Source organism: Mytilus edulis, chromosome 12, assembly GCF_963676685.1.
Source record: "Mytilus edulis chromosome 12, xbMytEdul2.2, whole genome shotgun sequence".
Taxonomy (NCBI): domain Eukaryota; kingdom Metazoa; phylum Mollusca; class Bivalvia; order Mytilida; family Mytilidae; genus Mytilus; species Mytilus edulis.
The window spans coordinates 76,200,755-76,224,554 of record NC_092355.1 but is presented as its reverse complement, the minus strand read 5'-3'; the positions used below and the strand labels follow the sequence as shown (position 1 = coordinate 76,224,554).

General features: G+C 32.0%; 2 protein-coding genes across 2 annotated transcripts in view; both read left to right on the top strand.

Moving 5' to 3' along the window:
- Positions 1-21,518, top strand: part of LOC139499286 (probable serine/threonine-protein kinase roco8) — a 46,770-nt gene extending 25,252 nt beyond the window's left edge. The window contains exons 3-6 of the mRNA XM_071287954.1: positions 8,461-8,618; positions 11,152-12,405; positions 21,056-21,136; positions 21,486-21,518. Of these exons, the coding sequence (XP_071144055.1) occupies positions 8,461-8,618; positions 11,152-12,405; positions 21,056-21,136; positions 21,486-21,518 (1,526 nt within the window). The remainder of the gene's footprint in view (positions 1-8,460; positions 8,619-11,151; positions 12,406-21,055; positions 21,137-21,485) is intronic.
- The window catches only part of LOC139497850 (uncharacterized), a 497,218-nt gene that overhangs the window by 467,847 nt on the left and 5,571 nt on the right, over positions 1-23,800 (top strand). Inside the window, exon 10 of the mRNA XM_071286089.1 lies at positions 22,537-22,552. Coding sequence (XP_071142190.1) covers positions 22,537-22,552 — 16 coding nt within the window. The remainder of the gene's footprint in view (positions 1-22,536; positions 22,553-23,800) is intronic.

Here is a 23,800-nt window from a genome sequence, read left to right as displayed (position 1 = left end):
TGAAAAACAAATATGTAACTCTTTTACAAATAACAACCACTTAATTACAGGCTCCTGACTGGAGACAGGACACGTTTCAGCGATGGACCTATACCGTTACTTATTTGTTCCGTATTTGCTTATATAAATACGTTGAAATACATTGCACCTATTACGAAAAAATCTTTTCAATTGTTTTCTTGTCTTTGGTGTTAGCTATGGGTTCTTAAAAGTTACCTATTAGCGCGTATTTACCAGTTTTAGCGCTAGACCAATGACCTGCTACCTCTTCGCTTATAATCGGTGTGTTATAGGTCGCACCTTTTAAAACAAATCTTTTCCAATTTTGTTTGTCTTGCCTCTGATGCTAGCTTTTGGTTCTAAGAGGTAAAAAAAACCTACTAAGGCGTAAATTCTTGTTTCAGTGCTCGGCTGATGCCCTATTACTTATTCGTTCCATATTCGCTTACTATATATATACGTGTGTTATTTGGTGCACTTTTAAATACTATCGTTTCAATTGTATTTATTCATTATTTTCTTTCTGTAAATTACTAATCTTTAAACGAAATAACCGTTATAAGTATTTTTTCTGACAATTCTTTGTTTATAATGACTTATCATTTTTATGACAAAATAAAATTAATAAATGCAGAACTTCGCGGCATATAATTATCTAATGATCCAAATATTTCCTTATTTAATTTTCTACGATTTTTATTATGCCCCACCTACGATAGTAGAGGGGCATTATGTTTTCTGGTCTGTGCATCCGTTCGTTCGTCCGTCCGTCCGTTCGTTCGTTCGTCCGTCTGTCCCGCTTCAGGTTAAAGTTTTTGGTCGAGGTAGTTTTTGATGAAGTTGAAGTCCAATCGACTTCAAACTTGGTACACATATTCCCTATGATATGATCTTTCTAATTTTATGCCAAATTAGAGATTTTACCCCAATTTCACGGTCCACTGAACATAGAAAATGATAGTGCGAGTGGGGCATTCGTGTACTGAGGACACATTCTTGTTTGTTAATGAAATGGTTAGACCAATTATTTTAGGTATGCAAATTGCCAATTGTTGTTCTGTGTGAGTCAAGGCTCCGTGTTGAAGGCCGTACATTGACCTATAATTGTTTACTTTTATATTGTTATTTGGATAGAGAGTTGTCTCATTGGCACTCACACCACATCTTCCTATATCAATGTATACTAAATGTAAACGCACAAGTTCTAAGAAGATCGAAAAAGCGAGATGCTCTTCAGAGATCGATATAATTTCATTCCCGTGCAAGTGTTAATGGGGTCTAATTAACATCGTTTCTGTTTTGATCATTCATCCTTATGCATCTATGAATATCGAAACATTCCGTAATGTTGCTAGAATCTCAGTCTAAGTATACTCATACAGCTGTCATACCGTGAGTATGAATAGAATCTAGTCCGACCTCTTTTCTCAAATCTCCTGTCAATTGATTTTTTTCCATATGCATTCCTCTGTAATTCTTCATTCCGACAACTTTTAAACACAGACACGATTATGTTTTTTTATACAAAAATTGCGCACCTTGTACAAAAATATTAAAAGTGGTAAATCGGAACTAACTCGGAATGGTCATATGAAAAAAACCTACAATGTTAGAAGCGTATATGTTAACTTTTCTAGATGTACTTTGTTTAAAATGTATGCGTCGTTAGGTTACTGTTTTGTTGGTGTTTATCAGAAATCTAATTATTGTATTCGTGTAAAAATGTAAGTGCCGTACACATTCAATTTTTTTTTCTGGACAAACTTTTTTTTTCGCCTTTGGCGACAAGTCGAAAACAATTTTTTTCTTTCAATTTTAGCATTGCATATAGTGGCAGTTGAGGGTGAAACAGACAATTTTTTTTTCTCAGGGTCAAAAACAAATCATTTTTTTCTCTAAAAACTGGAAACAAACTTTTTTCAAAAAAAATCTATAGCCCCCCCCCCCCCCCCCCGAAAATAAAATGATTGCTGCCTAAGAACCTACGAAAGTATACATGTAGGAAATAGGGAAATAAGTATTGTATTATAATAATTTGATTGGCTCATCTTGTTGTCAAGTATCCAGATTCTGTTTCGTTTCTTGACAGTCATTTTGTGTATTTTTTGTTGTTAGATTGCTGTATAGTTGACTCTCTTTTCGTTCACATATTTTATCCAATTCTGGAACTTGTCTATTATATAAAAACAATTTTCATTTTCTTCTCGGCAAATTAACCTATCAAAACGATTGTCACTCTCTCCATCGGCTCAAAGAGGAATAACTATCATACACGTTTCCAGTTCGCGGAAACGGCGACGTCATAAACTGCTTACGGCATAGTACTGTTGCGCTTGTATATGCGCATAAACAATAGAGGGATTTGTCTTTAATTATAGTTTAATTGTCTGTTGGGACATAATTGAGACATCTATTAATGCTTTTACAGGTGTTAATCACCACTTCATTTTTAGCTCACCTGACCCGAAGGGCCAACTGTGAGCTTTTCCCATCACTTGGCGTCCGTCGTTCGTCGTCCGTCGTCGTTAACTTTTACAAAAATCTTCTCCTCTGAAACTACTGGGCCAAATTAAACCAAACTTGGCCACAATCATCATTGGGGTATCTAGTTTAAAAAATGTGTGGCGTGACCCGGCCAACTAACCAAGATGGCCGCCATGGCTAAAAATAGAACATAGGGGTAAAATGCAGTTTTTGGCTTATAACTCAAAAACCAAAGCATTTAGAGCAAATCTGACAGGGGTAAAATTGTTTATCAGGTCAAGATCTATCTGCCCTCAAATTTTCAGATGAATCCGACAACCCGTTATTGGGTTGCTGCCCCTGAACTGGTAATTTTAGGGAATTTTTGCTGTTTTTGGCTATTATCTTGAATATCATTATAGATAGAGATAAACTGTATCAGCAATAATGTTCAGCAAAGTAAGATTTACAAATAAGTCAACCTGACCAAAATGGTCAGTTGACCCCTTTAGGAGTTATTGACCTTTATAGTCAATTTTTAATCATTTTTCGTAAATCTTAGTAATCTTTCACAAAAATCTTCTCCTCTGAAACTACTGGGCCAAATTAATCCAAACTTGGCCACAATCATCTTTGGGATATCTAGTTTAAAAAATGTGTGGCGTGACCCGGCCAACCAACCAAGATGGCCGCCATGGCTAAAAATAGAACATAGGGGTAAAATGCAGTTTTTGGCTTATAACTCAAAAACCAAAGCATTTAGAGCAAATCTGACAGCGGTAAAAGTGTTTATCAGGTAAAGATCTATCTGCCCTCAAATTTTAAGATGAATCCGACAACCCGTTATTGGGTTGCTGCCCTTGAACTGGTAATTTTAGGGAATTTTTGCTGTTTTTGGCTATTATCTTGAATATCATTATAGATAGAGATAAACTGTAAACAGCAATAATGTTCAGCAAAGTAAGATTTACAAATAAGTCAACCTGACCAAAATGGTCAGTTGACCCCTTTAGGAGTTATTGACCTTTATAGTCAATTTTTAATCATTTTTCGTAAATCTTAGTAATCTTTCACAAAAATCTTCTCCTCTGAAACTACTGGGCCAAATTAATCCAAACTTGGCCACAATCATCTTTGGGATATCTAGTTTAAAAAATGTGTGGCGTGACCCGGCCAACCAACCAAGATGGCCGCCATGGCTAAAAATAGAACATAGGGGTAAAATGCAGTTTTTGGCTTATAACTCAAAAACCAAAGCATTTAGAGCAAATCTGACAGCGGTAAAAGTGTTTATCAGGTAAAGATCTATCTGTCCTGAAATTTTCAGATGAATCGGACAACCTGTTGTTGGGTTGCTGCCCCTGAATTAGTAATTTTAAGGAAATTTTGCTGTTTTTGGTTATCTTGAATATTATTATAGATAGAGATAAACTTTAAACAGCAATAATGTTCAGCAAAGTAAGATTTACAAATAAGTCAGCATGACCAAAATGGTCAGTTGACCCCTGAAGGAGTTATTGCTCTTTATAGTCAATTTTTAACCATTTTTTTGTAAATCTTAATCTTTTACAAAAATCTTCTTCTCTGAAACTACTGGGCCAAATTAAACTAAACTTGGCCACAATCATCATTGGGGTAACTTGTTTAAAAAATGTGTGGCGTGACCCGGCCAATCAACCAAAATGGCTGTCACGGCTAATAATAGAACATAGGGGTAAAATGCAGTTTTTGGCTTATAACTCAAAAACCGAAGCATTATGAGAAAATCTGACAGGGTTTAATTGTTTATCAGGTCAAGATCTATCTGCCCTGATGTTTTCACATGGATCGGACAACCCGTTGTTAGGTTACTGTCCTGAATTGGTAATTTTAAGGAAATTTTGCCGTTTTTTGTTATTATCTTGAATATTATTATAGATAGAGATAAACTGTATACAGCAATAACGTTCAGCAATATAAGATCTACAAATAAGTTTACATGACCAAAATAGTCAATTGACCCCTTAAGGAGTTATTGCTCTTTATAGTTAATTTTTAACATTTTTCATAAATTTTTGTAAATTTTTAGAAAATATTTTCCACTGTAATTACGGGGCCAAGTTCATTATAGATAGAGATAATTGTAGCAACAAGAATGTTCAGTAAAGTTAGATCTACAAACACATCAATATCACCAAATCACAATTATGTCATGAATTTATCCGTGTCCATTGTTTGATATGCACAAGACCAAGGTGAGCGACACAGGCTCTTTAGAGCCTCTAGTTTTTTAACCCTTTAACCCCCAATCCCGCCTGTAGGCGTGATGGCGACAACCATTCTTTGATGGCCCGTATGACCCTCCATACCTTTTTTGAACTGCCTAACCTGAACTGTTAGGATAGCAGGGACTTCAACCAAGCAGTTCATGGTCAATAAACTCTTCTCAGACGTCTGTTTATGAAAATATGGCACTTTGAAAGCTGTTTAAGAGTTCAAAATCGGAAAAACGCGAAAAGTAGCCAAAATCAGGTGGGGGTGGGCATCTTTTGATGGCCACTATGTAACTGGTAGTCATTGTAGGTATAAACTGTTATCGTAAATTCATGCATAGGTGGTATAGGAACACAAAGAGGTATACTATGGCCAATAGGAGACTAGTCTGTAAAATCTAGGTCACCGTTTTGTCAAAAATCCGTAAAAACAGACATTTAGGCAGACCTGACTTAACTATAATAATTCGCCAGCAAGACACGTAAGTCCCATAAACTCCCAGTTAGCATGAATGGACTGCTGTATCTATAGGGTAAGACTTGAATGACAAAGAAACACAGTCTGGTCAATGTTCACCTCTCAAGGTCGTTTTAAAATCGAAAAATATATGGAAAATGACCATTTTTCAGTGGGGGTGGGTTCAAACCCACAAGAAAACCTTCCACCTCCCACCCTACCCCCACCCATGCCATCCGCCCCCAAATCTCAATATATAGTTTAAAAGATGAGCATCAGTTACAGCATCAAGAGTCTGCTAATTTGCATATAATTTGCATATGATTGCAAATTTTCGAAAATGACTGATTTTCCAGAAACCTCTTATGGGGCGAATGAGTTAAACTAAAAATATTTTTTTTTCCCGATTTTCAACCTCTAAAGAGTGTTTAGGTCAGCTTTACACCCCAAAACGACCCTTAAAACCAACAGAAGTCAAATTTAAAAAAATTGATGAAATTGTTTAAACTAAAAATATTTTTTTCCCGATTTTCAACCTCTAAAGAGTGTTTTGGTCAGTTTTACACCCCAAAACGACCCTCAAAACCAACAGAAGTCAAATTTAAAAAATTGATGAAATTGTTTAAACTAAAAATATTTTTTTACCCGATTTTCAACCTCTAAAGAGTGTTTTGGTCAGTTTTACACCCCAAAATGACCCTCAAACCCAACAGATGTCAAATTTAAAAAAAATTGATGAAATTGTTTAAACTAAAAATATTTTTTCCCGATTTTCAACCTCTAAAGAGTGTTTTGGTCAGTTTTACACCCCAAAACGACCCTCAAAACCAACAGAAGTCAAATTTAAAAAAATTGATGAAATTGTTTAAACTTAAAATAATTTTTTCCCGATTTTCAACCTCTAAAGAGTGTTTTGGTCAGTTTTACACCCCAAAACGACCCTCAAAACCAACTGAAGTCAAATTTAAAAAGAATTGATGAAATTGTTTAATCTAAAAATATTTTTTTCCCGATTTTCAACCTCTAAAGAGTGTTTTGGTCAGTTTTACACCCCAAAACGACCCTCAAAACCAACAGAAGTCAAATTTAAAAAAAATTGATGAAATTGTTTAAACTAAAAATATTTTTTTCCCCGATTTTCAACCTCTAAAGAGTGTTTTGGTCAGTTTTACACCCCAAAACGACCCTCAAAACCAACAGAAGTCAAATTTTAAAAAAATTATGAAATTGTTTAACCCTTTAACCCCCAATCCCGCCTGTAGGCGTGATGGCGACAACCATTCTTTGATGGCCCGTATGACCCTCCATACATTTTTTGAACTGCCCAACCAGAACTGTTAGGATATCAGGGACTTCAACCAAGCAGTTCATGGTCAATAAACTCTTCTCAGACGTCTGTTTATGAAAATATGGCACTTTGAAATCTGTTTAAGAGTTCAAAATCAGACTCAGACTTCTCTTGAACTGAATTTTAATGTGCTTATTGTTATGCGTTTGCTTTTCTACATTAGCTAGAGGTATAGGGGAGGGTTGAGATTTCATAAACATGTCTCGCCACGTTTTTGAGTCTGTCCCAAGTCAGGAGCCTCTGGCCTTTGTTAGTCTTGTATTATTTTTAATTTTAGTTTTTTTGTACAATTTGGAGTTTAGTATGGCGTTCATTATCACTGAACTAGTATATATATTTGTTAAGGGGCCAGCTGAAGGACGCATCATGTGCTGGATATTCTCGCTGCAATTAAGACCTGTTGATGACCTTCTGCTGTTGTCTGTTCTATGTTAGGGTTGTTGTCTCTTTGACACATTTCCCATTTCCATTCTCAATTTTATGATTCAAGTTCTCTGATTTTTTAGTTTAGTGTTCCAATATTGAATATCAAGAAGTGTTTGGAAAAACGAAATATGCTCCCTTTAACTGCAATATTAAATAATGTCCAAGATCACGAAGTTACATTGCGATTTGAGGAGGTAACTTCAGTTATACCGAAAAATATCGTAATCTTTCACAATAGTCTCAAGTTTATTTTTTTTATTTATTTTGTTAAATTGTATGAAGAATTTTGTTGTAAATTTGTTTGTTATTCTGTAAAACTGTTCTAAATGTTATTCATATTTTTTAATGACACAAACTCCTTTTAAAATTGATTATTAAACATAAATTTAGACTTCTGATTGTGGGCCCAGTTTTCAAGTTGGTCCAAATCAGGGTTCACAATTATCCTTTGTTTGATTTCAACAAAATTTAAATTGATGGGGTTCATTAAAATGATGAATCTAACTATATAGTTAGATATTTTGCGTTTCTTTGTCAAATTGGTCTAATTGAGGTTAAAATAATTACATTAAACTTTTGTTTGATTTCATCAAAACGTGAATTCTTGGGGTTCTTTGATATTCTGATTCTAATAATGCACAACATATAGTGTTCATACTTGCTCAACTGTTACGGATTCGACCTCTACAGGAAATCTTGTTTGCTATCACTCTGACAGCATCTTGTTAATATTAATATTAATTAAATAAATTATTTTCTTCTCTATCTCTAGGAATCATATTTTCCTTATAAAACACCTAAATGGAGAAGTTCAGCAAGGTAAAAGGTCAAACAATGATAATTTGATTATACTTAATTGCACGAAATAGGCAGTCAACAAAATAAAACAATTAAATGATAACTAATGAGATAAGGCAATGAAGACAAATTATTTTACTTCATTTATTGCATACAAAACTAAAAAAACATTATCGAACTTTCTGCAATAATAGGTTATACCTTTGTGTGTATGTATTGACAATTCTTGCAGATCTTCCATTTGTATAATTAGAGCTACAGAAATCTTCAATACATTGTTTTAAAGTCATAGAGAAAACATGCATGTACTCTTTAGGTCAGTATTGGTGTCTTAACGTCTGTTTAATCCAACACATAATACAACAGATGTCTACTTTTGTAAAGAAAAAATGAACTTGCCTAATTTGACCACAAAGCTAAATAGAGTGTATAGTGCAAGAGATTATTTATTTTCTGAATGACATACATGACATATATTCTGTTGGTTGTAGATTTTTACCTTGTTATCAAAACAAAGACATCATGGTGGTTTACCAGTTGTTATATCAAAAACACAATGGAAATTGTTTGTTATCAATAAAGCTCAAGTCTACGTGGTTTTTTTTTTTTGTCTTTCTGAGAGAACCTCTGACAATTGGTAAATACTACATATACAAATATGGACCTTTATCTTAAGATATCAATACAAATCCTGATGTAAAATCATTACTTTGTAGAGATGTTTCAGTTGTGGATGAACTCAATACATTGCTACTGCAGACCCAAAAGTAATAATGAGGAAATGCAGAGGAAAGAAAATGATGATTACATTTATCCACCAGTAGTTCTTGTTGGTTCACATAAAGATAAAGTTGTACTTACTAAAGGAGAAGAGGTATTATGAAATATATACACACATATATATATAAAAGACAAAGAGGCAGAGAAAATATATAATCCTCAGGGATTTTTTTATTAAAAAATCTCATCACTCATCATTTCTTCATATATAATGCATGAAATTGCTATAAAGAACTTGGTTAATGTTTTAAATCCAGTATAATAAATAATAATGTGCAAATCAAATGCTATCATCTCTCCACGACAAGTATGTTACTATTCCTGCTGACAAAGCTTCAAATAATAATGCTATGTATTTAAATCCTGCTATTGTGGATGTCTTGTAAGAGAATAAGAAATATGTCATAAGGTTTTTCATAGCTTCAATGAACATTATATTGAATAGTATATAGGAGTACTTATTTTGTTCGTATTGGAATCCTAAATTTCACAAAACAGTTGACAAAACTTTGAAAGCATTTTATTAGTACCTCCTGCTTGACTCAGGAATTGCCTGAAATTTTGGTCAATAATGTGCATTGATATATATTAGTTTATTTTCATACCTTTTTAGCTCACCTGACCCAAAGGGCCAAGTGAGATTTTCCCATCACTTCGCGTCCGGCGTCGTCGTTAACTTTTACAAAAATCTTCTCCTCTGAAACTACTGGGCCAAATTAAACCAAACTTGGCCACAATCATCATTAGGGTATCTAGTTTAAAAAATGTGTCTGGTGATCCAGCCAACCAACCAAGATGGCCGCCATGGCTAAAAATAGAACATAGGAGTAAAATACAGTTTTTGGCTTATAACTCAAAAACCAAAGCATTTAGAGCAAATCTGACGGGAGTTAAATTGTTTATCAGGTCAAGATCTATCTGCCCTGAAATTTTCAGAGGAATCTGTCAACCCGTTGTTGGGTTGCTGCCCCTAAATTGGTAATTTTTAGGAAATTTTACTGTTTTGGGTTATTATCTTTAATATTATCATAGATAGAGATAAACTTTAAACAGCAATAATGTACAACAAAGTAAGATCTACAAATAAGTGAACATGAAATGGTCAATTGACCCCCTAAGGAGTTATTGTCCTTTATAGTCAATTTTTAACAATTTTCATAAAATTTGTAAATATTTACTTATATTTTCCACTGAAACTACTGAGCCAAGTTCATTATAGATAGAGATAACTGTAAGCAGCAAGAATGTTCAGTAAAGTAAGACGTACAAACACATCACCATCACCAAAACACAATTTTGTCATGAATCCATCTGTGTCCTTTGTTTAATATTCACATAGACCAAGGTGAGCGACACAGGCTCTTTAGAGCCTTTAGTTAAAATGCTATTACTCAAATTATTACCTTATTGAAACCATACATCTATGATTATCAATTGTCATGATTTAAAAACTACAACACTCAATGATGTAAGCTTTAATTGGAATCAAATCCAGTATTAATTCACACCAGTTACATTTTTATATTATGAACAGTTACATAATTATTTAGTCAAAATTTATTACACACCTTATTAAATACACAAATTCTTGACCTGAATAGTAAACGTACAAATGGGATCTGATCGGCTACATGGTCATATGTGTCTCTCAGTATAAGTATACGGTTTTCCGCCACTGTAGCGGACATTTGTCGTTTTATATTGGAACTCAGATTTACTCATAAACAAATCTTGGTCCTCTAGATGATCATGTTGCCGACGTGGAAAAGATTTTTTGTCAATCACATTATGTTAGTATTGTTCTGAATTTGATTCCTAGCGTCATAGTGATTCTTTAAGTAAGTAAATATATAAAAAGACTTAGAAGTTTATTTAGGTGAATGTATATCATTTATCCTTGTATATAGTAACTATATATTATATTTAGGTTATAGTATTTGTGATAAGCCAAATGAGTTGGAAATATCATGATGGAAAAATCACGGTTTTTCAAGAGTAAAGAGAGATATACAAATCATATGAATACACAGAATTTTGATCCAATTAATCATTTGCCTTCATGTTAAGTTTTTACTTGTTTTTACTGGCTAAAAGCGTGTAATGTTTGTACAATTTCTATTTGAAAACTGGGAAAATTAATATTTTATTACTGTAAAATTAAAAGCTCGATGATTGGAATAATCTTAACTGACAGAACTATATAGTATTAAAAGAGGAGCGAAAGATACCAGATGGACATTCAAACTCATAGATCAAAAATAAACTGACAGCACCATGGCTAAAAAGGAGAAAAGGCAAACAGACAAATAATAGTACACTTTATGGAATACAATAAAACACTTACTTATAGGATTTTTTTCATTGGACATGCTGGTGATTATTTGTATCAATTAACTTCTGGTTATAAACAACAATAATCTAAATTCCGTAATAACTAAACATTTCAATAATTGGATGATCTATAATGACAAACATGTGATTATCAATTTAAGATAAATCAATAGAATTGTTATTTTGCTTGATTATTATTTGAGTATATATAACCATATCTGAAATGTGCTATCATGCTAATACTTATCAAGTTTATTGCTGTATAGACTAAATATATCACATACTTTATATTGAAGATTGAGGACAGATGCAGAGCTTGCCTTGATAGATATGTCCAAAATGTGTCAGAAGATGCGCGAAGACATTTATCAAAAGAGTATGAATACTTCATTTCAAATACAGAAGATGACTCTGGTGTATTCAAGAAAATACGACAAAATCTCTTAAACTTAGCCAAAACAATGAAAACATGGAATATGGACTATCCACTTAAATTTATTCAGTTGGAAAAATGTCTTCAACAGAGGAAGAAGAAGTTACCAATCATTCAATTTCGTGAACTTAAGGACATTTCTTCTGAAACTCAAAAGCCACTTTCTCACAAAGAACTTAAGTTTTTCTTGGAATTTCACCATGAAATGAGAACTTTAGTATATTTTGAGGATCTTTCTGATTATATCATATTAGATACACAGTGGTTGTCTAATGCTTTCAAATGTATTATAACAGCAAAGAAATTCCAATCAGACCCAAGTCGACATCTTGTTAAAGATAAATGGGATGATTTGAATGTCAGAGGATTATTACATAGTGTGGTTTTAGAAAATATATTAGACAGAAATAAGAACATTTTTGAATTTGAAGAAGAAGAGCAATCTAATGATGAGCAAGATAAGCACAAAGATCATATTCTGAAAGTCATGGAAAAATTTGATATCATCATACGACCAAAAACATCAAACCAAGTCGCTGCTGACGAGAAACCTCTGTACTATGTACCATGTATGGTAAAAGCAGTACCTGAAAAGGACATATATGAAATGTTTAATGTGACAAAAAATACATGTAGGATATCTACTTGGTTGTGTTTCCAGTTTAGCTTTCTACCACCACATCTAATGAATCATTTAATTGCTTCTCTGAGCCGGAATTATGAAGTTGCAGAAGTGGGTGTTACCAGACAAGAGCAAAGTAAAATTGCTCTTTTCAAAAACATTGCCGTCTTTGAGTTACAGAAGAATACAAAGTTAACTAAATTACTGGTTATGACATTTCGAAATATTATTCAGATACAAGTTTGGGATTTTGAGGCAGAAATTAAAGCTGGACAGTTCAAATTCATTGCCGACTATATGACACTGGAAATAAACAAAATAATACATACACGATTCAAGATGTCAACTGTAGGATTTTCAAAAAAGTGGGATTGTGGTTTTAAAAAGCCGGGGTGTATGACAGAATCGAGGAACTTTGATATTGTTGGAAAATATTACTGTACAACATGTCTTGAAACACACACCTTCACTGATGAATGGTCAAACCAGCCAAAGGTAAGTAATAATTTGATTATGAAGACATCTGATTTGCATTTAATGCAAAATACTATTTTGTCCCCACGCGACGTGTTGCGGGGACCAAAAACTATTGATTGTGCATATATCTGTCTGTAAGGTTTTGTTATCGCAATCACATGTATAATTCTCTGACAGATTGTTATGAAATATTTTTCAAAGATAAATAACAGCCATGTCTCGGACAAGTAATTTTAAAAGGTGTAATGCCCTTTGATAAATTAATCGTATTTAAAATGGCATCATCGTATTTTTCTCAAGCCTTCATTTTTATAAGATATTATTGTAAAATGTTTTAAACATTAAAAACAGAAGCTTTTTTAAGTTATTGCAATAGGAAAGATCAATTAAGTGCAAAATGGGGCATACGATATATGTTCTTGTATCATGTCTTAAGGTTGCATTTCTGTAAATATTGATACATTTTCCCATAGGAACTCTTTTTATGGCTAAAACTGTTCCACTTTACTATGAAGTTTTGAAAAAAATCTTATCCAAAAATTAAAAGTTCATATATCATGTATATATATGCACTACAATTTTGTTCAACGGTCAAAATATAGGGCTGTGCCTCATATTTTCAACGTTTATATGCATATAAACTGGTAACATTCCCAAGATGCAACACAGAGAGCATTCCTGGGAACCAGTATGTAAACATAATTTAATATTCTAGATATCCCCAAAAGAGGCGTGGTTTCAGAAACAGCTGTGTTTACAAAGTGCAACCTTAATGACTACACAAGACATGAAATGTTGGGCTTTGTTTTTTAAATGTGTGGATATTGTACAAGCCTATTGGAAATATCATAATCAGCACTTGTCATACTTACATTTGTATGGTTTCTTAAAAGTGTTTCAATATTTTGACAATTTCATCAGTTTTTAGTTTATTCTTTTTTCTATACAGTACAAGGAACTGCTAAATGACTTCATATTTCTTCATTGTAACAATTTGTAAGTGTTGTCTATGAGTAAGCGGTAAACCACTGGAAGAATAGAATATCAAATACCAAAACCACTGACCGGCTAACCAGACTTTTTTTCTTTATATATGAAATAATCTTATTTATTTTGAATTTCAGAATTATAATCATGCTATTTAATATAGCACATGATTTATCTAGTATATTGATTACTATGATTGTTAAATTTGAATGAATTTCAACTTAACCAAATTAATAAGCACACAATAAACTTGCACCTAAACAACCTGTCCATCAGCTCAGGACAAGATTTACAGTAAACATGACTAACGTAAATCTATTTTGAACAGCTGTAAACAGGTATAATGTTAATGCATTATTTGACTTCGATTTAAATGTTAGACCCTGTTAAAACTTGTAAAAAGGTCGATTGTTCCTGAGATTGATCGAGATCTATCGAGAAAATATTGATCTTTAGTCTAGTGTTAACGGGAAAGATCGATCTTCTATCGATTTTAACAATCCACTTCCAGAGGTGGTTTTAAAGAAAATCAATCTTATTTGAAACAATCTTTTTTCGAGTGTAAATGCTACGATCGATCTCGATCGATCTTTTTCAGGTGAATATTAAATTTAGATATGAAAATAAATCTACGCATGTTCGGCAGCAAAAGCACACGGGTTCAAAAACAATGAAAGGATTTTTGCCCTGAAGTTTGCAGACACATCATACAGCCACATGTTGGGTTGCTGCCCCAAAATTGATAAAAATTTTAGGAATTTTTAATAGGTTTTGGTTATTATCTTGAATTTGATTATACATGTTATAGATAGATATACATTCTAAACAGCAAAATTGTTCAGAAAAATTCAATAACAGATTTAAGTCAAACATGGCAAAAATTGTCAATTTTATTTTTAGATTTTTAATTGTTTAGCAGAGTAAGATTTAGAAATAGTACACACATGACACACATGACCAAAATGGTCAATTGACCCCTATTACCCAGACTTGGGGTCAATTACATTGGAATGTAATTAATTAAATTACACATTACATTGTAAAAATGGTCAATTACACTAATTACACATTATACAGTTTTTAATAAACAATTTTTATTTTTAAAAATGATCACTCCTGCACACAAACAAATCGTTTGGCAAAGCATTTTGTTTGTTTTCCTTGATTTCGAATTATGTAGACGCTTCAATGCAAAAATACCTTGATTTAAAACGCTCGTTGCCTACAGCATCGGAAAGGTATCACCAAAACCCAACGCTCTTTGACTACAGCATTGGAAAGATATCACCGATAACCAACATAGCAAAATAAAAATAGTGGACAAGAATAATGAGAATGGCCAATAAAATGTTTTGGGTTGCGGTGATTTTACCGGGTCGGTCGGGTGATTGGAAACAAACAATACTTTCTTTTTGGCCTAACCAATCTTATATATGCATGTATAATGTATGTGTAAAATATTCATGTAAACATAGTTTAAGCGTTGCATTTGATAATCATGAGTAATTTTAATGTTTCGTCATTTAGTCTGCATCTCTCTGGTCTGTACACTTTGACAGCCATTCTCAAAAGTATTTCTATAGCAGCTAATGTGGGATATATCGCTTGATTAGAACATGGAGGTATTATACTTCATTAATCAGTAGATGTGTTGATAGAAGAGGAAATTAGTTCCTATTAACTTGCCTATACATTAATTAAGGGGTATTTTGATATCTCAGAACTGAAGTTATTTAAATAATACGTAGCATAAATAAAGAAATTATAAATAAATTAAAAAAAAAATCACTTTATAATTATTAAAAGGTATGCTTGTCACAACATTGAAAATAATTTTGAGTACAAACAATGTATATAATGTCTATATCTTAAAAAGGGCGTATGACATTTACGCCGATTTTGAAAATTTTCATTCTTTCATTTGCGGCGATTTCATTTTTTCATTTGCGCCGATTTTATTTTTTTTCCTACTTGGATTTACAGGTAAGTTACAGGTAAGTTCATACTTTTACATTGGCTGAGCACAGAGTATAAAGACAAATAAGTGACATTGCAATTGGTAAATGGCTATCCCAATGTTTCGGGTTACCATTCAGGCCTTTCCCCAAATGAATTCGATGACTGCTTCACGTTTGACATTGTCTGACGCTCCTTCTGATGACAAATGTAATACATTCTTAGACAACGTACAAGTTCACATTCCATAACGGTCAACCAATTCGTGATGGCGTCAAAAAAATTAACGAAGGGATGATTTCAACTTCACCATTTGGAACTCTTGGTTGAATAGCTTCCTTGTGAAAAAATGCGAACTCTAGAAATGCCCCCACCAGTACGTATGCCAGACAAAGAAAAGATGGCCTTCGTTATCGACAATTACGCCAAATATAGAAGAGACGAAATCATAAGAAAGGAATATTTTAGATGTGTTGCCTATACATACTCGGCAAGAACAGATTTATGATTTGAATGTATTCCGTTTTTATGGATTTGAATGCTACATATATTTTAATCCGTCATTTTAGTATAAACAAAGTCCTTATATCTTAGGTTTTTACTTCTTGATTTTAAGCAGGAGACAACAGTTATATTATGTACATGTTATGATTGACTATTCATAGCATATGTACAACTGACTAACGGAAGAGGTCTTTAATGATAAATGAAAATAACATTACTGGGATGGAGAGTTGTCTCATTGGCATTCATACCTGTTATTTACATGTAAAAAAATCGGCGCAAATGAAAAAAAAAATCGGCGCAAATGAAAGAAAAAATCGGCGCAAATGAAATGCAGATCGGCGCAAATGCAAAACGCCGCTTAAAAATATTTTGCTTATAAGATAAAATACATGTAATAATGGCATTGCCCCTGGACATTTTAATCTGATTAATTACTGTTTGTTTTTACAGCTGTTATTTTTTATCTCTATAATCCTTTTGTGTATACTATAATTTGACAAAATGATTGTGTGCAGTAAATTTAAATTCAAAATTAACTTTCATAAAGACTTTTCACACATTTTTTTGTTTTTGTTTAACATGGTGATTTATTACTTTTCAATCTATTTAGTTAAAGATCTTTCTTAAAAACATATGTATTTTCTCAAATCATAAGACTATTCAGAAAAAAATTCTGTTGGTCAAATAAGTAATATAAAAACTTTAGAATAAATTACAGAAAGTATGAATGTGATATCAATATTTGAACAATAAATATAACATGTATAATTTTACAATTTATATTATTAAATATAAATCCTTATCATGAACACCATAAAAGTACATGTAATTGAAATGTAATTCAAAAGTAATTGAGCATTACATGCCTTTTTCATTGTAATTAATTAAATTACCATTACAAGTAATTAAAAAAATGCTCAATAACACATGATTACATTCAATTACATTGAAAATTGTAATGCACTTAAATAATATTACATTTTCAATTATACCCCATCCCTGCTATTACCCATCCCCATCATAGTTGTTTTTTAACATTTTTTCGTAAATTTTGGACTCCTTTGAAACTACTGAAACAAATGTAAACAAAGCTGGCAACAATCATCATTAAGTATAAAGCATCTGAAAATAACTCTGCCTACATAATGTATATACCATCCAACATGGTCAAAAATATAACATAGGGGTAACGGGCAAGTGTTAATTGTCATTTTTATTTTGAACCGTTTTAAATAGAGAATATCTGAAAGGAAAAATTATATTCAGAATAATGAGCTGTACCAATTCTCTATATATACAATAAAATGTCAGACAACGCATTTGCTCATCAATGTCAAATTGTACATTTTTGTTATCATTTTTGCCTATTATCATGAAAACTATGATTTTTAGAGAGAATTTTCTTTTTAATTTTAATTCTAAAATATAAATACACCATCTTAAATCACAAAAATTATTGGCAAGGCAAGATCTTTTGATAAGTCAAAGAAACTAAACAGACTAAAGATCAGTAATACAAGATCAACAAAATGGAGATTGGGCTTTGTTTAATAATGCCCATACAACAAGGTGAGCAATACCAACCAGCTCTTAAGGAGGCTCTCGGGTATAAAAAATTCAGCAAAAATATAGTAATGGTATCATTGAGAACCTTATGTGATTGGTTAAAACAGTGGTTGAACAAGTAATCACGCAGTGATGTTAAGGTTGTTCGCCCTTGTGAAAAGTAAAAAAATGCAGTGTTTTCAAATTCAATAGTCGGGTAAATAAGAAGTTTGTCTCAAATCATAGTATAGTCGCTGCTGATATTATACTTTAAATAAAATTTTCGAAAAAAAACCCTATTTTTAGACCCAGTGAAAAGTCACGTGACCACCTAAAATAGAAAGTAAAAAGCTGACAAATGAATCGTAGCAGAACAAGGGCATACTGATGATTAAATATATTGTTGAAAACACATATGAATTGCTTATGGTATAAAGTTCATTAAAAAATCATGGTAAAGTGTTGTTTTTAAAGATAATGCATAGAAAAACAGCGTCAAAGGTTCATATTTTGTGCCTTTTTCGCAGTTTCAGACACATTTTTATCAATACTTATATTATTTGCCATATGTTAGAGCAATGTAATTTTAAAATACTCTGTGGGAATCCAAAACAAATTTACCTTGGTGGTCAGTATGCCCTTGTTCTACTCATTTGTATGATGGACTCCTCATTATTTCAGTCAAATTGTCGATTTAAAGCGCTCAACTGACTTTCAATATTCCAAACCAATAACTCCCTTTTGTTAACTGAGAACGCTGATTTGTGTCGAGCCTTCTAATCACTTAATCATGATTTATGTTGTAGTACATGAATCACATTGAATTTTTCCTTTAACATTTACTTTGCTTTATTCTCACAGTAATTTTGAAGTAAATATTACACATTTGGGATGAACATTTAAGAATTAATCCCTCCTTTTTAGATTTTTCTCCAGTTGACACCATAAAAGCTACGTTTCACTTTTAGTATAAATATATGTACATTTTGTAGGTTACTTTTTCACAGTTTAGATATATTTATTTTAATTGAAATATAATAATGATGAAAATAAACAACTTGTTTGTCATAATGCATGTAGCTGTATTAACAACCTCCATAATTTAACACAAAACTTCAAACATACATGAAGATATATGAGATAAATTGGAATATTTACCTTCATTTAACCTTATAAATTAAATAAGTAATCAATATATATAAATATAATATGAGTCTTCTGAGTTTTTCTTTGGAGAATCATTGATGGTATTACAAAGCTAACGCATGATTGGCACAAAATGCACTTATGCGGTGATATTTTGCATGTTATTTATTAGTGGAAAAATTTCATGTCCACTTTTCAGGGCATACGATACAGTAACAGGGAAGATTATGACATGGCTAACGTAAAATGATAATTTTGCAACGTTTAACTATGACTTATTGGGAAAAGATGCAGTTGTCTAATGATTTTTTTCATTCAAATATTTAACTTCAAAAACGAGTTCATTGACACATTTTTCAAAAATGCCATTTGGTTTAATGACGTAAGAATATTATGTGTGCCAATTTTCATGAAAGCATAAATAATGTTTATAAATTTGATAAATATACAGCAAAAAACGATGTTTTTTTTCTACATTCATGAACATTTGATAAATATGAGTTATTTAAAAAAACGATATGCAAAAATTTAAAGGACTTTTATACAACATAATTTAAAATGATTTAACAAAAAACAGCTTGTTTGTATCTTTTGAAACAAAAATGTTATGTATTTCTTTCGAAAGAAAATTTCGTCCACAAATCCGAATTTTCAGCAAATATATAAAATTTTTACCTCATTTTACTAAAAAAAAAAGTAGCACATGAAGATATATTTTTTATAACATTTTTTATTCTATCAGGCGAAACATATCCTAAATGCAAATTGTCAGCAAAATTTTAATATGGGATCAAAACTGTATTGTATGCCCTTAATGGGAAATCCTTCTTAATTAACACTGATCCTGTCACTTCAATTTGTACTGATGCTTGCAAAACAGGTGCAGTTGGATTTATTTTGGTACCGATTGGTTTTATGTAAACCATTTTGTAAACTGGAAAGAGGATTTCCCATTAGCACAAACTTTGCATATTAATGAGCAAGAAGCATTTGCAGTGGCTTTGGCGTCCAAGAGTTGGGCTAAATGTTGCCAAAATAAGAGTGTATATATTCATTGTGACAATTCATCAACAGTTTGTTGTATCATTTAGTGTACCTCTAAGAACAAACTTTTGATGTCATTTTTGCGTGAATTGTTTTGGCTGTCTGCTACTAAAAATATTAGCTTGTTGCAATTCATCTGCAAGGGAAGCAGAATAATATGTTTGATGCCGTTCCACGGTTGCATGTGTTGACTTTTGTCAATTTTTTCTGAAAGAATGCTTACCAACTCCTTTGTGTATGCATCACCTTGTTTCTCAAATGTCCTGTTACTCCATTCGGTTTCTTTTATTTAGGCTCACAGGCACACTTTGATTCTGTGTTAATTTTCAGAAGTACCTTGTGCTGAATTTAGGATACTGAATTCTTGCAAGGCTTTTCTTGTCACAGAATAAGTGTTAAATAACATCAGAAATTTTGTTAATTCAAAAAGGGTTCCATATCTGTCTTTCTATAATCAGCATGGCATGCATGTATTTGTTATGAGGGTCTGAATGGGGGGGGGGGGGGTCTGTTATTCTGTAAACATTTAATTTTCACCCCTATTTTCTTTAATCTTTAAAAAAATAACCCCTTTTTTCTCTAATCTTCAAAATATTAACCCCTTTTTTCTCTAATCTTCATTTTTTTGCCCATTATTCTCTAATCTTCAGTTTTTAAGGGCATTATTCTTTTATCATTTAACCCCATCCAAACCCTCTGTTATTACCAGGCTTTCAATTGCATGAAACATCTCTTATACTTTAACACATGCAGGTTTGGATTATTTTGGAGTACCAGTTTTTCAACTTGATTTTGCTTGCTTCGTACATAAGTGTATTGCTATATTGATAGGCAAAGAAAATATTAAACTGTGATATTTTCTCCCAAACCTGTGTCTGTATGTTACTTGATTTCTTTATACGTACTACTACCAGTTGATTGGTCCCTTTACTGAACTCTATTAAGTGTTAAGCAGGTGCCTTTATCTGTGCAGTAACTCTTCAGCATTCTGCCAGGGCACCACATATATAGCAAACTGGTTATCGGTACAACAGATATATATATATATCTATATACATCATAAAAACGAAGGATCTGAATGGGACAGTGTTGTGTCTTTATCATAACTTTTTCAAAGATTGTAATCACCATCATTAAATATAATGTTTTATATTCCTTTTATAATTGCACAAAGAAGGCACCACTCAAACTAACATTATTCCAGAAAATGTAAGATACTGTAACTATTTAGTACAATAATCTGAGTATTGGGAGGAAATAATTAGTATTCTAAAATTTGTATTCTGCATAGTTTCGAAAACTACTTTGTAGTTCATTCCAAAACATGTAAATATACACTGGAGTAAATTGTCACATTGTTACATTATTTTCTTCAATGCTAAAACTTACACATGAGTTGAATATGAATTTAAATGTTATGAAAATGTGGTATCAAATGCAGACAATAATAACCATTTGACTTACATTTTGTAAATTATTTCAGCCACTAAAGAGTTCTGAAGTGGCCTCAGGATTTAAACCTGACACAGAAACCACCAGTCCAACTCAAATTATTTCTGAAAACGTAAGAAGGTGTATCATTTTAGTAGACATCATCTTAATATTTAACAAATAGCTAAACAGTATTATCGGTTGATAATTTAGAGTTCTATATGCATTTATGGATACAAAATACAATTATTGCATGTCCTATTCTGGTAAATAGGGGAAAAACTATCAATCAATATTTTACTCCAATATGTATCACGTCCATTAGTTCTGTTCAGATTTACAAGAGCTGTAATAAAATATTGAGAGTTGATGAACTTAGAATAACACTGCAATTTTAGGGCATCGTTTTTCAAATAATTTTAGCATGGCTTTCTTTATTTCGAACTATCTTTGTTGAAGTGCAATAAGTTGATATTTTGCAGAAAAGAGTTTGGACAATAAATCAACAATCTTAACGTTATCCTACCAATGCCTCTATTATAAGCCATCATATTCAGCAGAGTGTAGAAAATAATATGACCAATGAGAATCAAATGGAATCACTGAAAATCAATGGGGAACCGCATTAAAATACCAGCAAAGACGATAACTTGTTTAAAATTATACAATTGGAACGAAATGTAAACATCGGCCCTCAAATTTAATAACACAAAAACTGCATCTTCTGACATCAGACTCGGACTTCTCTTGAACTGAATTTTAATGTGCCTATTGTTATGCGTTTACTTTTCTACATTGGCTAGAGGTATAGGGGGAGGGTTGAGATCTCACAAACATGTTTAACCCCGCCACATTTTTGCGCCTGTCCCAAGTCAGGAGCCTCTGGCCTTGTTAGTCTTGTATTATTTTAATTTTAGTTTCTTGTGTACAATTTGGAAATTAGTATGGCGTTCATTATCACTGAACTAGTATATATTTGTTTCGGGCCAGTTGAAGGACGCCTCCGGGTGCAGGAATTTCTCGCTACATTGAAGACCTGTTGGTGACCTTCTGCTGTTGTTTTTTTCTATGGTCGGGTTGTTGTCTCTTTGACACATTCCCCATTTCCATCCTCAATTTAATGCCTATGCTATTGCTGCATCAGAACCGCAACAACATTAGACGCTGAATATATGAAGAGGTTTTTCAATAAGACAGCAGCAAAATAACACAAAAGATCTAAACCAATCAAGTGGTGTTAATAAATTCTAAAACAACAAATGTGAATAGATACAATGGTTGCTGTCTATTTATTATATTTATATTGGGAACACATTATAATAAGATTAGACAAGAAATTCTACAATCAAATGAAAACAACACGTTCTAAATTTCATGCACCTGAACTACAAATGTATCTTAATTGAACACTTGTGTTATAGTTTTTTTTATTAACCACCATCTTTCTTTTAATTGTGTATACGTTTACATAATCATGATAATCATTAACCAGTTTTACACATACTATAAAATATTTCACTTTTTATTCTACAGGAACCTATGTCTCCAGGTAAGTGATATATTTAGTATTTTATTTTTGTTATCCTTTAAATTTGTTTTTTCATTTTGAAAACAGATACATACGTTAAAATTTATAATTATTCAAAAAATAATAAAAGCTGATTTGTTTTATCCCAAGTTTACATCATTTAAATAAATATACAGTATAGTTCTTTCGTACTTAATTTTAAGAACCTATACATTACATTGGATATACAATTATAAAACAATAACAATTTTAACATATTGTTTTGACCGGAGGATTGAGTTGGAATGAAAAGGAATTAAAATATGTGGAATATTGGTGCTTTTCTGGATTTACCTTCATCAGGAACGCTCAAAGCAAAACATTTGAAATCCAAAGATGTATAAGTACCTAAAACCGTTGAAGAGCTATATGACAAAAATTCCTAAAATAAATAGCCAAATTCATCTAAAGTCAACTTTGCCTGAGCGAGTTGAAACCTTAGTTTCTAAATAATTTCAAAATTTATAAACTGACAATTTTAGTAAAAGTGTGCTAAATCATGTCAGCACCGAAGTACTGACTACTGAGCTGATGATACCCTTGTTTTTAAGTTAAATAATGATTTTCCCACTGAAAGTAAATAAAAATATGAGCTGTGAAACAAAAAGCTAAATTTTAATGAATACTTGCCAATCTATAAATAAAGACAACAGTATAGTGAAAAAATGAAATCTCATAAATCAATAAAGAAGAAAAATCAAGTTAACCAACATTTTATCGGGGAATCGAACTACCTCTAAAAACAATAAGACTGGTGGTGTCACAATGTCCTTAATATGCATGCAATATATGCCACTGGACGTCAAGCAAATAGAAATCGAGGTACCAATCACTTGTATGAAAGCATGACTGCTTGAAAACTGAATCTATGTTTGTCAACCAAACTGCTTTATGAATATAACAATCTAAAGTATTATGGAAATATTTATAAAATATTAAAATATTACATCTTAGGTTCCACTAAAGTCAAAATATAGGACACTTCATAAACATATAAACTTTGCCTGTATTTTTCAACCTATAATGAATAAAGTCCTAAACTATGGGAACATATGTTCATTTAAACATACTTAACATATACACACTGTGAAAATTGTAAATAAACTTGAAATTTTATGTTGTGGTCAGACCGGTTTTGGGGGTGAACACTAAATTTTCCAAAAAATCTGGAGGCTTGCGAGATGACTTAATTTGTTTAAAATTGGTATGAATGAATACTGTAACATATAA